At 32.2% G+C, this 16535-nt stretch overlaps 1 protein-coding gene across 3 annotated transcripts in view; it reads left to right on the forward strand.

The window, feature by feature from the left end:
• Positions 1–16535, forward strand: part of LOC129905981 (lachesin) — a 522046-nt gene that overhangs the window by 128065 nt on the left and 377446 nt on the right. For 2 of the 3 annotated variants that reach the window (XM_055981616.1, XM_055981617.1), the window contains exons 2-3: positions 1449–1524; positions 1583–1701. In XM_055981616.1, the coding sequence (XP_055837591.1) occupies positions 1455–1524; positions 1583–1701 (189 nt within the window). In that variant the 5' untranslated portion in view covers positions 1449–1454. Of the gene's footprint in view, positions 1–1079; positions 1525–1582; positions 1702–16535 lie in introns of those variants that run through there. The other variant, XM_055981615.1, reaches the window with a different exon arrangement.

A 16535-nucleotide genomic window follows, 5' to 3' on the forward strand; every position in this document is an offset into this window, starting at 1 on the left:
TTACTCGATTTTACTCGAACAGAAAAATGATTGTTTGAACTCGTTTGAAATGTAAGATTACTTACGAGTCATCATACCCCTAAACAGGAAAGCTCTAACATAATTTGAGTTGTGTTGATTCTGGTGCCAAAGTGGCTTGGGAGTTACGTATTTATACTACTGACGGTTATTTAATAAGTATATTATTATGAATCTCATGATGGTCAATGTCAGTCATATAGTTGGTATTATTCTTCGAGGCTGCATTTTTTGTATAAAAAGTACTAATTTTTGAGGGAAAAAAGTATTTTGACAAAAGTTCTTCTTCAACGTTGGTAAGTTAAGGTAATGCATTTTACGTGTTTCAAGCACGTATAAAACTGACAGAATTATTAAGGCTCCGATTTGTAAAAAATTGGGCAAAACGGCGGAACTTAACATTGAAATTAGTGCATCTTCTGTTGCAAGTCATAATTTCGGTGCGTCTGTTAAAAAACCTGTGAAGAACTGAATTTATCGCGGGAAGATAAAAATTACCAAATATGAAAATACAAAAATATAATTATACTATTCAAAAAATACCTACTTCTAAATTTGTGTGGGTTCTTGCAAAAGTATGAGTTAGTTAAAATTCAATTTTTTGAAAATTTTCACTTAAAAATAATAAAATCTTCATCCATAAAATAAAATCACATTATTTATCATAGATACCGACTCAAAACTGTCTATTGATGGATCTTTTAGTAAATCTACTAAGCTCCAATTTATGTTTTCAACAGTTTTTTAATTTTATTTAAAACAATTTATTTTTAATGCAGGCTTAAAGTAATTTTTATTTTATTTTATTTTTTTTTTTTTTGACTTTAAGCCTGCATTAAAAATAAATTGTTGAAATTTTAGAAAACCTAGACTTTTGGACTTTATAGATTTCAATTTTCTGAACTCTTACAAAAGTTACCGTGCTTATTAAGTTCAACACATAACAAAATCTCTTAAAAACATGTTTATCATTAATGTCAGGACGGTTAAAATTCTTTAAAAAAAATTTAAAAAAGTAAGAATAAATTGTAATTGTGAATGTTCCACATCTCACGTACATAAGTAACTATTAAATTCTCTTGTGTTAGTTTAAACAGAAAAAAAAAACATTTTCATCCATGGTAAAATGGTAAAGTCTTACATTGAGGTTGCATTGAATTTTAACATAAAATTCCGGTAGCTGATTAAGAAACGGAATGTCGGGACAAAACCGGGACATTTTATAAATCGGTACAGATATCGGAACAGGGTCTAAATGTCGGGACTGTCCCGGCGAAATCGGGACGTCTGGCAGCCATAGAATGCATATAGTGTACCTTATACAATATACATACATGTATACAAATACATATACATACTTCCATACCTATTTATATTTACCTATACACAAAAAACATACAATAATATCTTTGAAACATCTTTTTTTCCAGACGATAATGGGTTTTTTAAAGTATACATTTGCGTTGCAGATAATGTTGTTGTTGGAATCCAATTTTTTTGTTTGTGGTAAGTAGTGCGCTCAACTGGGCAGAACTAATTATACTAAAAAATGTCTTTTTTATAGGACAAAACAATGCAAATGGTGCTGAGCCCGAGTTTCTGTCCGAAATGTTTAACATTACAGTGCCGCAAGGCCGAGACGTTTCCTTCATTTGCATTGTTAACAATTTAGCTCAATATCGAGTAAGTTTTGCAATTATGATTAAAATGTTTCAACCTACCTACCTACTAACATTAACATTATGTATGTATGTACTTAATCAAAAATAAAATTAAAATAATATAGTTAGGCCTGTAGTTGAAATGACATGAATATAATAGTTTTCTGTCAAGATAGGTCAAGATAGGTACCTACGTTAGAATAGAATAGAAACTCTTAAATCTGACAACGCAGCAATTTGATGTTCGAAAACCAATATGATTTTTGTTCGAATAATTATTGTTTTTAAGTGAAATGTTGACAGTTAACACAATATTTTAATATTTTTTCTGGACATACAATTCTAATCCTCGGTTTGTTCCTGCTGAGATTGATGCTGGTTATAAGAACTGAGGCTGCTATTGCGATAGCTGCTTTTAATCACTCTGATCTTCCACTGAGCTGAGAACAGTTGCGATTGTTCTTCAATATCTATAGCTGCTCACTTCTCAGTACACAACCTTACAAACAAGCAAAAACAAAATTATAACAAACGCATGATATCGATAATTTTCTTGAAGAAAATTCCATAAAGAAAAACAAACAATAGATACCTCATACAAGTGAACAAGTGGGAAATACTACGTGTGCTTTATAAAGCAGTTATTCTTTCTTCTATGCTGAGTCTGCAAACAAAATCAAACAACTAAGAAGAACCCAAAAATCATTGACAAATTGTTCAATGACTTTTGTTTGTTTTTGTATTTTATACAATGAAGCGATCAAATGAACAGCGCGAACATTACATGTTCTTTGCTCTTAATGATTACACTGCTCCTTTGTGAGTATTCTGATTCTGTTCTTCATAATCTAATGATTAATGATGAAAAGAACAGTGTTTACCAGTCTAAATTAACATTTTATCATTGCGTTATCTTCTTATTGTGAATTAATTTTTATTATTATGTTAACGACATAACTTGTAACCCATTGTGAATTCATCTTTCGTCATTCTATTCTTGCGTTAAAATTTCGCATTCTTTTGTAAAGCTCTGCCGTGGCTATCACGGCACAATAAAAGTTGAGTTCAAGCCAAGAAAGGTCGTATAAAAAGCGTGTTTGATTTTTAAAAGAGAAGACTAAGAAACTTTAATATAAAATCCTATAAAAAACTACAGTCAACTTAAACCAATTAACATTTGATCCGTTCGAACCGAATAGTGCTTAGTGCTTAAAAAATAATGATAATTAAAACTAAATCACAAATAATTATATACAGATGTCTCATCTTCATAGAAAAAAGTAACATATGAAACTGAAAATCACCACTTTGAAGAGCTTTTAAAAAAGCTCTTTTCAATGAAAAATTTGAGAAAATTTAAAATGCTTCTTTCTCCTTGGAATTTTGATTCTTTATTCTCTGATTCTCTTTTATGTGGTCTTTGAGATTGAGTATCATGTCATCATGTGTTTTCACGGCTCTCGCTCAGACAGAGGGAGAAGATCTTTTTGTATGGATAGAAAAGAAAAAAAATCATGGGCATAACGGTCTTGAGTTGGAATCGTTATTTTTCTGTATCTTTGATTTTTTTTCTTGTATTCTTGTTGTGTTTTTGCATTGCAAAATCCCGTTTTAGGCCAGTATATAATGATACATTTGGAAATGCAAAATGACCGAGAAAGCTAAATTTTGGATATGTTGTAGAGGATGCTTAAAAAAGCTTAACTTGAAGTTTTCGACCAAGATTTCCTACGAGCCTTTTCCGCCATTTTGAAAAAAAGGATAAAATTGGTTTTTTTGACCATAACTCGGCTATCTGACGAGATGCGAACATTTTACAAGGAGCTTTTTTGTAGCTTTGAACGAGTTCTACAATTCATGCCTACACATTTTTGTGTATCATGAACCGTTTTCGAGATATCGATTAAAAAAGTCAAAAATTTAGGACATGCCATTTGTTTTTTGACATAATCTATTTTTGGGTGATGAATATCGAAAAAATTATTAACATAACATTTTTATTAATTAATTGCTTCTTATTACTAAGCAATGTTTAATTGAAAGAATTGTAAAAAAACAAAAATCAATTATGGGCAGAGGAAGCAAAATACTGTTGCAAAGTAGGGAAATTTCACAAGAACTGCATATTTAATCGAAAACCGTAAGGATTTGGGCTGAAAAAGCTACCAAATTCTGAGAGATCTTAAGTTTCGTTTGATCCATTATTTTCTAGACACCCTGTATATGCAACAAAATAATAAAAATACTATGCAAACAAATTAATTTAAGGGGGGGTTTCCATAGCATTTTAATGGAAGATGGTTGACTAATTGTTGTATAACTTTTGCAGTTTATAAGATAATCTTATGAAACGTACTTTTTTGAAAAGGTAATAAACGTATGAACATTTTTGCATCATTTAAATTTTAGAAACATTTCTTTGCGATTTTTATAAGGGTCGAAATGATTTTTTTCCTGCAAATTTAGATTGAATCAGAATTTTGTTTGGGGCACCGTTGTTTATAAACTTTTTATTTTTTTTTGTTTTATAATGATCAAATGTGTTTTCATGCAGTACGTGAAACAGATTTTTTTTTTTATTAGAAAAAAAGCTTCGTTAATTTGTTGTAATTTCATGTTTTTTTACTCACTCTTCTTAGAATAACTTTACCGTTTATTAGTGTTTTTAGATGAAACAAAAAGAAAACAATAAAGGGAAATTAGGAGAATCCAATAAAATTTAATTTGAAGTTAGTTTGAGCGGTTAATTTGAAGGAAAGGTGTCAAAATGCACTTTTTTAGCATTTTAGTCGTGGGGCAAAGCGTGATTATTTTTTAAAATGTTTTTATATTTTTTAATGAGAAGTTAATAAAGTTGTTCATGCAACCCGTTTGCCAAAAAAAAATATTTGATTTTAATAAACCAATATTTGCATTCTGTTTTTGAGGAAGGGGCAGTCAAAGCATCCACAATTTATTTTTATTATTTTTTACTTGCGATATAGGTACTATAGGGCAAGTTTAGGATTCGTAAAAAAAATCGAACTCGAGATAACAATTTTACATGACATTACGATGATGGAGAATGCCAAAAAAGTGGGTCCGGCAATTCTGTCTGTCTGTCTCTATCTGGAGCTGCAGTCTAAACGAGTGAAATGATTTTCTTCAAACTTGGTAGTTACCAGTTTTTGGTGATTCCCTAGAGGGGAAATTGAAATTTTTTTTTATGACTAAAACTAACGGTACCTGCCATATAACGGAAATAGTGTGGGGGATCTTCTTTAAACAAATGAAATTAATCGCAAACAAACAACCTCTTTTCTCGATGGTTCTTTATTGAGTGTCCAATTAATATTCTTAAAACTAACATTTCTTGTACTTGAGAATTTAGAATAGCGGGATTCGCTATTTACCACTAGAAGAGTGGGGAAGATCATTCGATTTTGGTTGACCAATACTGATGTAGTTATATTTCTTTCATTAGTATATAAAGTAAATAGAGTACGTTATTACAGTAGAAGCCGTAAAACCTATACGGTTTTGATTAAATAATTCTACAGCTCGGCCAGCCTGATCAAGTAATCGACCCGGTTACATTAATATTTTTTCGAATATGTTTTACATATTAAATTCTTATTAATTAGCTGTACATGTACACATTTATATGTTTTCTTTTTTGAATTTTTATACGAATATAAAATTTAATAAGTATGTAGATACTTAATATAAACAAAAATACATTAATATTTTTCTAAAAAAAAAAAAAAAACGCTTATGAAAATAAGTGGTTTGGTTTGGCTTTATAAAATAATCGTTATAATCAGTTCTGACATTTTATTTTTGTTCTTAACTTTAAACGGTTGCAAAATCGAGATTGTTGTTACCATCGTCAGTTTCACCATACTCCAAGCTAGATAGTTTTGTCAAAAATGGTCTCATATTCGCAGGTGATGAAACTCTTTTATATGGCAAACGGGTCAACTGAAGACCATTTATATCTTTTATTAAATATCTCTCGTTAGGCATAACTTTCTCGACTTCATATGGCCCTCGGTATTTAGCAAATAGTTTTTTGTTAACTCCAGGAGTAGTGACTACATTTTTAATCATTACATAATCTCCTTTCTTGTAAATCAACGGTTTCTTATGATGCTTATCATAATATACTTTGTTTGAAGCTTGTACCTTTTCTAAATTTTCGCTCGCTTGGTTTCTAATGTCTTCAAGGTTTACTCTCTTTGGCCCTAATCTTATGTCCAAAAATTCCCTAACTCGATCACAAAGCTCACCCTTTTGATTCGTTCCAAAAAGGAGTGTACTAGGAGAAAATCCAGTGCTGCGGTTTAAGGTGTTGTTTAGTGCAAATTCAATTTTTGCAATATGTTTATCCCAGCCACTTGTCGTATCGGGTTCAGTCTCCTTTGCCAACATTGGAATGATAACTCGATTTACCCTCTCTATTTGGCCATTTGACTGAGGAGAATGTGTGGCAACTTTAATATGTTGGATGTTATTAGAACTCAAAAACTCTTGAAATTCTTTAGACGTAGAGCAAGATCCACGATCGGATATAATTCGAATTAGTCGAGAATAATTTTCAAAATAAGACTGAAGGCATGTTGTGGCTTCTTTTGTGTTCGTGGTCTTTACTGGGTAAAGTTTTACAAACTTTGTAAACCCATCAATAACACAAAACAGATGTTTCTTGCTTCCAGTTGACAAAGGACCGAGATGGTCTATATGCAAAGTATGAAAAGGCATATTACCCTTTGGTATTGAGTGCAATATACCTTGAGTTTTACCGGATTCCGGAGAAAAGTAGATGCACTTCAGGCAAGTTTTGATATAGTCTTTAACTTTTGCCTTCATATTAGGGAACCAGTAACTTCCGGATAAATGTTGAAAGCATTTTTCAACCCCCAAGTGACACATTGCCTCATGATGAGTACGGATAACTTGACCTTCCATCTCTGAAGGAACGTAAAACAAAAGTTTGTCCCTAGCTTTGCGATAAATCAAACCGTCTATCATTTTGTACAACGAACTTCAGACTTTTCCAGATCATTAACAATTTTGATAATTTTTTTGTCCTTTCTCTGGGCCGCCGCGAGAACAAACTCAAACGACTCGTCGTCAACATAAAGAATGTTAAACGATCTACTTAAGGCATCAACGTGAGCCATCAAGTTACCTTTACGGTGTTCTATTTTATAGTCAAAGACTTGAAGCTCCAAGGCCCAACGAGAAATTCGAGGATTGAGAGATTTTTTCTTTAGAGTCTGAGTTAGTGCTTGGCAGTCAGTTACTATTTTAAAAGATATACCTAATAGATAAATCCTAAATCGTCTTAAGGCGTAGACTATAGACAGAGTTTCCAGCTCATAGCTATGAAATTTGCTCTCAGACTCTGTCGCACGCTTCGAAAAGTAGAAAACTGGATGGAACTTGTTATCTTTTTGTTTTTGTAGCAAAACTGCTCCGAACCCTGAACTACTTGCATCACAATGGAGTTCCGTGGTGTTATGTGGACTAAATATCGAAAGAACTGGAGATTGTGTAAGCCTTGTTTTCAACAAGGTGAAAGCCTCTTCTTCTGGAATACCAAATGTAAATGGTGCATCTTTTTTCAAAAGATCGTAAAGGGGCTTTGCAAGATTTGAGAAATTTTGTATAAATTTACGAAAATAGGAACAAAGTCCTATATAGCTATGGACTTCCTTTGTACTTCTTGGAATCGGGAAGTTTTTGATTGCGTCCACGCTTGAATCATTAGGCTTAATGCCACGGTGGCTTATCTTGTATCCTAAATATTGGCTTTCCGTTTTCAAAAAAACGCATTTGTCATATCTGAGATGCAAACCATTTTGAACTAGAAGATCAACAACTTCTTTCAAAATCTCAAGGTTTTCATCAATAGACTCCGTAGCAATTAAAATGTCGTCCATTAAAGTTAATATTCTATCTTTCGAAATTAAATTTTTAAAAATCTGTTTAATATACCTCTCAAAAACTGAGGGACCGTTTTTTAACCCGAAAGGCATTTTAGTGTACTCAAATTGTCCAAGGGGTGTCGTAAATGACGTATATTTTATGGACTCTTCCGCCATTTGAACATGGTGAAAACCATCTTTGAGGTCAAGAGTTGTAAAATACTTTTTATCTTTAAGACGATCGATGTGGTCCTCAATTAAAGGTAATGGAAAATTTTCCTTAAGAGTCAATTTGTTTAATTCGCGATAATCTACACAGAGCCTCAGCTCCCCATTCTTCTTCTGCACAAGAACAATGGGCGACGCAAATGAGGAAGTCGATTCCCGAATTATGCCTTTTTTCAATAAACTATCTAAAATCTTTCTAAGTTCTATTTTGTGCACATACGGCAACCTTCTAGGTGGACAGTGAAAAGGAATTTCTTTAGATAAATTAATTCGCATTTTAAAATCCTGGCTGAAAACTTTATGATCATCCGAAGTCGAGAAAGTTGGTGTAATAATCCTAACAACGCTTTGCTTAATCGCCTCAGGTAAATTATCATTAATTTTAAAATCTTTTGTACTCACGTCAAAACTCACGTCGATACTCATTATTTGAGAAAGAAACGATTCATCACCTTCAGTAATTTCTACATTTTGTTGACTTGGAGCTGGAGCATCGCGAACATCAGATGGTAAGTGGAGATCCCGATCATATCCAATTGATAAATTTGATTTTTGTTGTTGCAGCACCAAACCAGTTTTTTCCATGAAGTCTCTACCTAGAATTACAGGATAACTCATTGAAAAATTTTGTACTACTAACAAATGCAAATTTATAAAAGAATTTTGATAAGAAATGATACTACTAATACTTCCTAGTACGTCCAATGGGCTATTGTTAACTCCAACATAATTGTGACTTCTCTCGTCCCGCTTTGCAATCAGAAACGGTGGCACAAATTTAATCTGAACAAAACTGATGGGACTCCCCGAGTCCAATAAAGTCAACATAGATGTAGATATCTCCATGAGGCTGCTGATGAATCTATAGCTGATGTTGTATTCAAATTTGTTGCTCGGAGATTCTTTCTTCTTGGTGCTCATGGTCAGCCTGACCTCGCTGCAATCATCGTCTGAATTAAACAAGTTCACTGAATTTTCCGATCCAACTTTGGTGTCAACGTTCAACACTCCAGTTTTGGTCGTGCAGTTTGGCGATATATGACCAAGATTTCCACACTTATAGCACGTTACTTCTTTTTTCTCGCCCAGTGCACTGTGCGGTGGTCGAATGTTTTTGCGATGAGAATTAAAACTGCCATCAAATCGCTTAGGTGTAATATTCCGTGCTTGCAGATGTTGTGGCGCACTTCTTGATGGTCGGTTGTCGGAGTGATAATCGCGGCAATTAGTCTTCAGTTTTTCATACTTCCTCAGCGCTGACTTCAATTCTGTGACACTGTTGGCGTTATACAAGATTGTCTTATTCACTTCCGAATCGGTGATGCCATGGATAATAAATTGAATTATGTCTTCTTCTTCAACGGCGCTTTGGGCAGCGATCTCCTGCATAGAAAGAACATATTGTTGGAATGTCTCATCCCGACGTTTGCGTCTATTTTGAAGGTCACTGTAGACTTCAGCTTTGGTCACATTCTTTTTAAATTCGTTGACTAGAATGTTTCTTAGATCTTTCCAATTTTTTGGTACAGTTGTTCTGACGAATAATTTTGCCGTGCCTGACAGTAGCCTTTTGCCATAGAGAAATTTGCTTCTCTCATCCAGACCAAGAATTTCAGAACATTCTTCAAATTGCTCAATCCAACGCTGTACAGGTAAGTTGTCATCCCCACTAAATGCTGGTATCGAGTCCTCAATGTCTCTGAAACAGGCTGTTGTGGATTTTGAAGTTGTTGGCGTCTCCTCCAATTGCAGTTCACGAAGTTGTCGTTTCAGTTTTGCAATATCTTCTTTCTTTTTGCAAATCCTTTGAAGTTTTATCAGCTCTTCGTCTAGAGCTTCCTCATTGGTATGCTGCTCCTGCTCGACATCTTCCTCATCATCAGACTCTGGGGTTGTTGAATTAATGCCAACGTCATAGATAATTTTTTGCAGATCATGCTCAGTGAAGCCTTCAACTCCTTCCAACACACGGCGCTTGAGTTCAGCTTTGGAACCCTTTGTTTCCATGTGCAAAGAAGTTAATACTGCTTTTAGAACAACCACCGTTGCGGAATTCAAGAAACTATTCCACTCTTCTAACATTTTAATGATTTGTTTTTTCTTTTAAACAAAACTTTTATTTAATCAAACAAAAAAAAAACTTTAGCACGCGGTATACATAGATATACTCGTATCACACTTCTGAAAAATTGTGGGGGATCTTCTTTAAACAAATGAAATTAATCGCAAACAAACAACCTCTTTTCTCGATGGTTCTTTATTGAGTGTCCAATAAATATTCTTAAAACTAACATTTCTTGTACTTGAGAATTTAGAATAGCGGGATTCGCTATTTACCACTAGAAGAGTGGGGAAGATCATTCGATTTTGGTTGACCAATACTGATGTAGTTATATTTCTTTCATTAGTATATAAAGTAAATAGAGTACGTTATTACAGTAGAAGCCGTAAAACCTATACGGTTTTGATTAAATAATTCTACAATAGAAAAGTTAATTTTTTTCAAAAACAGCTCTAACGATTTTGATTAAAATTTTTGTGTGTAGTATTACACATAAGACCCAACTTTTGAAATAAAAAAAATATTTTTTGTACCGTTATTAACGGTACCTGTCAAAGAACGGTTTTTTTCGTTTCTGAATATCTCGTACAACATTAACCCGATTTAAATAAAAAATTTTATACAAAAGTGTGTAAGTAAAGATAATATAAAAATTTTAGAAAATTTTCAAAAAACGCATTTTTGGTTTTTTAAAAAATATTTCAAAATTTTTTTTTGAAAAATCAATTTTTTGAAAACGGATCAATGAAAAATTTTCAAATTTAGTTTTTATGTGTAAATTAATTATTTCTCGCATACCAACTTTTTTTTTGAAAAATGTTAAAACATTTTTATATATAAAAAATTATTTTTTTAAAAAACGGCTCCTACAATTTTCGAAAATTTTTTTCTAAAAATACTTTTTTATACAAGAAATAAAATGGCATATTTTTTTTTCTTTTTAAGATAATTTAAAACGGAGTTTAAAAGCAGATTTAATTTTTTTATACTACTTATGAAATTTCTTCAAAATATCAAATTTTAAATTTCTTGAATAAAAAGCTTTAACATTATAGTTACTTTAAGCATAAGAGCAAGTACGTGCGACCCCAGTCGTGCAATTTATTTTCATTATATTTCAAATCAGTTTCAAAAAAAAAAATATATATTTTTGCTCACAGTATTTTTAATATAAATTGTTGAAAAAGTATCTATTTTAGTTTTTTTTACTTTGAAAATTCCATTAATCACGCACACATGCAAATTTAGTTCAAAAGAATGCCACTGCTTAAGCCGGCGCTGATGAACTCTTTCCTTCTGTTCTTTTCTATTTATTGAAAAAGAAACTTGCTCTTGCGCTCTCATTTTCTCGTTATATATTGTTTTTTTTTTTGTTTACATAATACTTTTTTTTTGTTTCCTATTTCCTCACTCAGGCAGGCAGAAATCATTCATGATATTATGAAGATGCTGCAGAGAGTAGGTAGGTAGTATATTTTTTGCAAGATCATTATCTTTTGTTTTCAAAAAGGGTTGTTTTGTTCTTGTTGACTCTTGGGTTTTTTCTAACAATTCATTTCGTGTTTATAATATCGCACCCGCGCACAGTGTGGTCAATCACGAATCTAGCTGGACAAAATTTATAACTCGCGTTAAATCGAATTTTTTCTAAACAGTTTTAAACAAATGAATGTGAATAGATAAAATTCTATAAAAAAGAAAGATTTTTTAAAAAGAAATCTATAATTTCTGCAAAAAGTGGGTCAAAATAGTGATGAAGAAAATGCATTTTTGAATTTATGTTTCCGTAAACCTATTCTTATGGATATACTTAACTATTTTAAAAAACGCTTGAAAAATCTCAATAAATAAAAACTCTATTGCTATTCACGAAAAAAGAGAGGCAGAATAATTAGTTTTTATTAAGAAATAGAACTTTTACACACGTTTTTGACAGGTGACATACATGATTTATTTTCTCAATATCATGCTTTAAATTAAAATTTTAGCAATGATTTTAATTAAATATGCTTCACAATCATAAAAAATGGCATCACCTCTAAAAATATCTGCAGATAATTTAAAAAAGTAACTCCTTTTTGTGCGATGCAAACTTGAAACATAAGGGCCTATTAAAAACAGCTGTGTTTATATTACCTTCGATGTTTTTCAAGCTAATAATTCTCTAAATTTCTTCGTGAACCTTTTTCTGGCCTTTTACACTTGCTTGCTTTTTGCATTGAAATTCTTTAAAATGTTCCGACAGAAAAGCATCATTCATCATCATCAATGATAATGCCTCATTAGTTGAAAATTCCAGTGGTTTAGTGGTTCCAGAGGATCAGAACTTAATCTTTTATACATTTTGATCCTTCACTCAAAGAACATTTCGATAAATCCTTTCCGGTATTATTGGAATATGCTTTTTTAATTTTGCGGAGAGCGATTTTTCTGATTTTAGCTCTTTTCTAATGGATAGGTGAACTTAGGAGACTTTTAACCTTCCGTTTGTTATATTTTTCCCGTTTTTAAAAATTCTTTTCTACTTTTGTTTCACTATCTACTGTTTTTGTTTATTTAGTTATCACATAAATATTGGTCAAGCAAAATGAAATTCATGTTTAAAGAGCGGTCCAAAGTGTCTTCCACCTTTTTTGTCTTTTTTTTCGCTTAACTTGAAGCACAAAACTTTTATATATGTTTTTAATTTTTATTTATTGTCAAAAATGTTCCAAAGATGATACTTGCTCATTAAAAGATCAAAAAAACTGTCTTTTCGATCTTATTTGGCAGTTTTGACACATTTTTCGAAATTTTTTTTTTTGAAAATCTTGACTTCATTTTGAAAAGTGAAAAAAGTTGTATGGCGGTCGAGAAAACGCGAGACATGTAAATAGCTAATCTTAATGACAACACTCCACAATACATTAATTAATTAATTTCAGACCGGAAAAATGCGGAAAAATTAACTTTACCTCTAATTGAAAAACAAAGATATTTTTTTTTGCACTTCCTAGCCTTCTTACAGAATTTATTTTTTTTTTTAAATAATTGCAATGGTAATTAATAAATAAAAATTATAATACTTTACCTCCAAATGTAGATTAACAATAAAAAAAAAAACAATTACAACAAAAAAACTACCACAGCGTTTTTAATCGTCAACCAAACTCAAGCGAAAAATAGAATACTTTCTATTCATGCCTATTACAGAAGACGCAGTGACTCAGTCCCCGGGAATCTACTCGATCCGCAACCGAATCAAATTTCAATCTGTGAACTCCCCGGGATGAACTGTATTATCGATCCACGAAAACACACTAAACTGCTTACCGACATATGTCATTGGTGACACTTACATAGTCACTTCCGCACCGGCGGCTTCAGTAATGAGAAATCTTGTGAAAGTGACTCTCACTCCCGCCGCAATGCATCTGCGTCTTCGGTAATAGGCATGATTATCTCCACCCAACTGTTGACAAGAACCAACTTTCAAGCTTAGCTTACGCTAATCCGAGATGAAAACAAAAAAACCAAACATGAATTACAGTTACCCATTGTATTGAGAAGCTCAACTCATGATTTAAAATCATGTGGCTAAACTTTTTTTTTTCTATTTTGTCCAGTCAGATTGGCGAATTACCACACTGTGCCGCGCTTGCGAGTTGACACTTTTGGTTTTTTTTTTGTTTTTTTTTTTTTTTTTTTTTATAATTAACGCGCACTAAAGGGAGTTAAATACCCTTAATATGTTAAACACAGTGCGAGCTTCAGGAAAATAGGGAGGGATTTAAAAGGAGAAACCGATGCACATTAGTTTTAAAGCTCTGGACATTAAAATGGCAGGGAAAAACAGAGGCAGGTAATATATTCCACATTCGTGTGGTGCGGCTAAAGAAAGAATCTACCAAAACTTTTAAAAACCTTATCCGACAATTAACTATATTGAATATGTTATATAAATTCCAATTTGGGCTTCAACAAAACAAATTATCACTAGTGTTATGCCTTAGTGATAATTTGTATCGATCCGCCCCTGGTTATTTATCAACACACACAATAATCTATCTGGAAATCAAACTGATAACGATTACGGCATTTTGAGAAGAGGTTCCACTCGCGAAACCATAATCGTTATCAAGTCAGACTGCAAGAAGGATGGGGGGAAGGAAAAGAAAGGATTACTCGTATGCACTGAACACTGAAGGCAATTTGGGAGACGCGAGAGTTTTTGTTTTTTTTTTTGATAAGCTGTTGATTGTGTGATGCTATACTATTGCAGTGGTTGTTTCTATTGTTTTTGCACTTGGTGGGTATATGATTTTTTTTTTGTTGTATTTAACACTAGGTATTTGCAAAGTGGGCATTTGTTGTTATTATTTTTTTTTTTTTCTTTTATTTCGGGAGAGGTATTTCGGTGTTGTTGTTGTTGGATGTTTTCTTTTTTGTTACACTCGCGATGGATTTGAGAGAATTATTTTTTTTTTTCATTTATTTAATTTATTTTTTTAATTTGAATAGGGCTATTGATTTTTTTTTTTTATTATATTATTATTTCGGGGGAATTTTATTAAAAAATTTAGTTGACACAGAAAAAACACTATTGGACTATAAACAATTAGTGACACGAGACAACTTTTCTTTTCCGATGGGACAAGACTTAATACGTGCGATGCCGATGGGAGGCAGATCGGCACTGTCAGCGAAATTCTTTGCATTGTGTAATATTCACATCGCGCGTGTGGTGGTATAGGTAAAGGATTAGATATGTGGTATGCATTGATGCATGAATGGGTAAAGGGTTATATAAGTGTATTTGTGGTTAGAATACACTTGATGGTATTTATAGAAATAGTTTTGCAATAGATTTTCAATTCAGTGTCTTCTTTGTTTTTGAATGAAGAAGAAGCTTTTTATGTTTTGGTCTAGTTTTCTGAAGTAAAAACTCCAATTGAAACGAAAAAAGTAGCATGTAGATGCCTATCTGAATTCATATAAAACAGATCATTTTTTTCCAAAGTGTTGAGCTTGAAAATTATTTTTGAAAACTTCCCTAAACTTTGATTTCATAATTGAAAAATTGATTTCAAGGTTTAAAAAAAAGTAACTTGTTATAAGTTATAAATGCTGCCTTATTTTTGTTTCCTAATAATGTAGGTAGGTATATAGGTAAATAAACAAAATCGATTCAGTTAGGAACTGAGTTCTTTGCATTGCTCTAAAAAAATCATTATTAAAAAGGTGTTGAAAGTAAATTGGATTGCTATAGTTACCTACATATTTGCATAAAAATAATTAGGTAATAATCTTGTTTTTTTTGGTCTATCCAACTCACACAGCTATATTTATTCAAGGCCAAATTGTATACACAGTCATAACTATCAAAATTTATTCTCGGCTAAATATTTAGTCTAATCCGCATGCGGCCTATAAGTTTCAAAAAACAAGTTCAGGAGACACTTTTTGCAGCATTCTCCATGATCATAATGTCATACTAGATTTATCTCTAGTCCATCCTCAAACAACATACACATAAGAACCTAAATATAGGTAGGTATGTAAATACATTTTCATGTCAGCCGGCACGCGCGAGTGCTAGACAAAAAATTTCTCAACGAAGAACAACTCAAAAGTTAGCAAGAACCTGAAAATCAATCCTTCTGCGCATCTACCTACTCATATTTTTATACAAACTACACAAAGGATACTGTCAAGTATATTATATCAATGCACCCATATAACACATCCTCTAACTACTACTCCACTGAACAACTATAATTATTATTATAATGCAAAAAAAATTTCTCTGATACACAGAAAACTCAAATGCCATCCACAACAGCAACATGAAAACAAGTTTCTTTTTCATTTCAAAAATAAATAGCTATACACTCCAGAAATCTTTCATGAAAATATAGAATTTCAAACCAGTTTTCGTCCAAAACACCATATCCATATAAAGATCTATGTATAAATTAAACTATTTTAAACTTATTTTACTTAAAAAAAATAATTTTATTTTATTTTTTCAATATTAATCTTAAGTCTATGAGTTACAAATTTAAACTAAACTAACTTAATGGATAAAGCCTAAGCGAAACCTTCTTTCAATTTATATTTTGATGACTCTGTTGTTTTTACTTCACACGTTCACACAGTCCAGACTGCAACGTATGTCAAAAGTATGTTGCTGTTGGTCATTGCACTTGTGGCTTGTGCATTGTGCAATGCATTTAATATCCGTTGACCTCGAACCCATTTCGAGGTAATGCTTAATCAACAAAAATGTTTCAGCAAATGTGGAGTTAACTCCTCCACCCTTAAATTCGAACGTCCTCGTTCGATGACCTTAGGTGGTTTGCGATGTCTTCAATTCCAATTACTATTGTTTTCGTTCTTTCAGCTGGTTTTGGTACTGATATGATTTCATCTTGTGGATCTTCTCTTTTCCAGATCTTACATGATGTTGCTGTTGATCGTATTATTTTGAAAAAGGCGAACATCGTTGCTAAGGTTGCTAACGTTGATAATAACAACATGAAGATGGTTTTTCTTTGGCTCGCTATCTCTAATTTCTTGATGTATAGGGTGTTGTTTGCTTCTATTTCTCTTATCATTTCTAGTGATAAAAGTTCTTCGATATGTGGCTTATTGGCAGATGGTTGGAGTAATGCGGGC

The sequence above is a fragment of the Episyrphus balteatus genome, chromosome 1 (genome assembly GCF_945859705.1).
Source record: "Episyrphus balteatus chromosome 1, idEpiBalt1.1, whole genome shotgun sequence".
NCBI lineage: Eukaryota > Metazoa > Arthropoda > Insecta > Diptera > Syrphidae > Episyrphus > Episyrphus balteatus.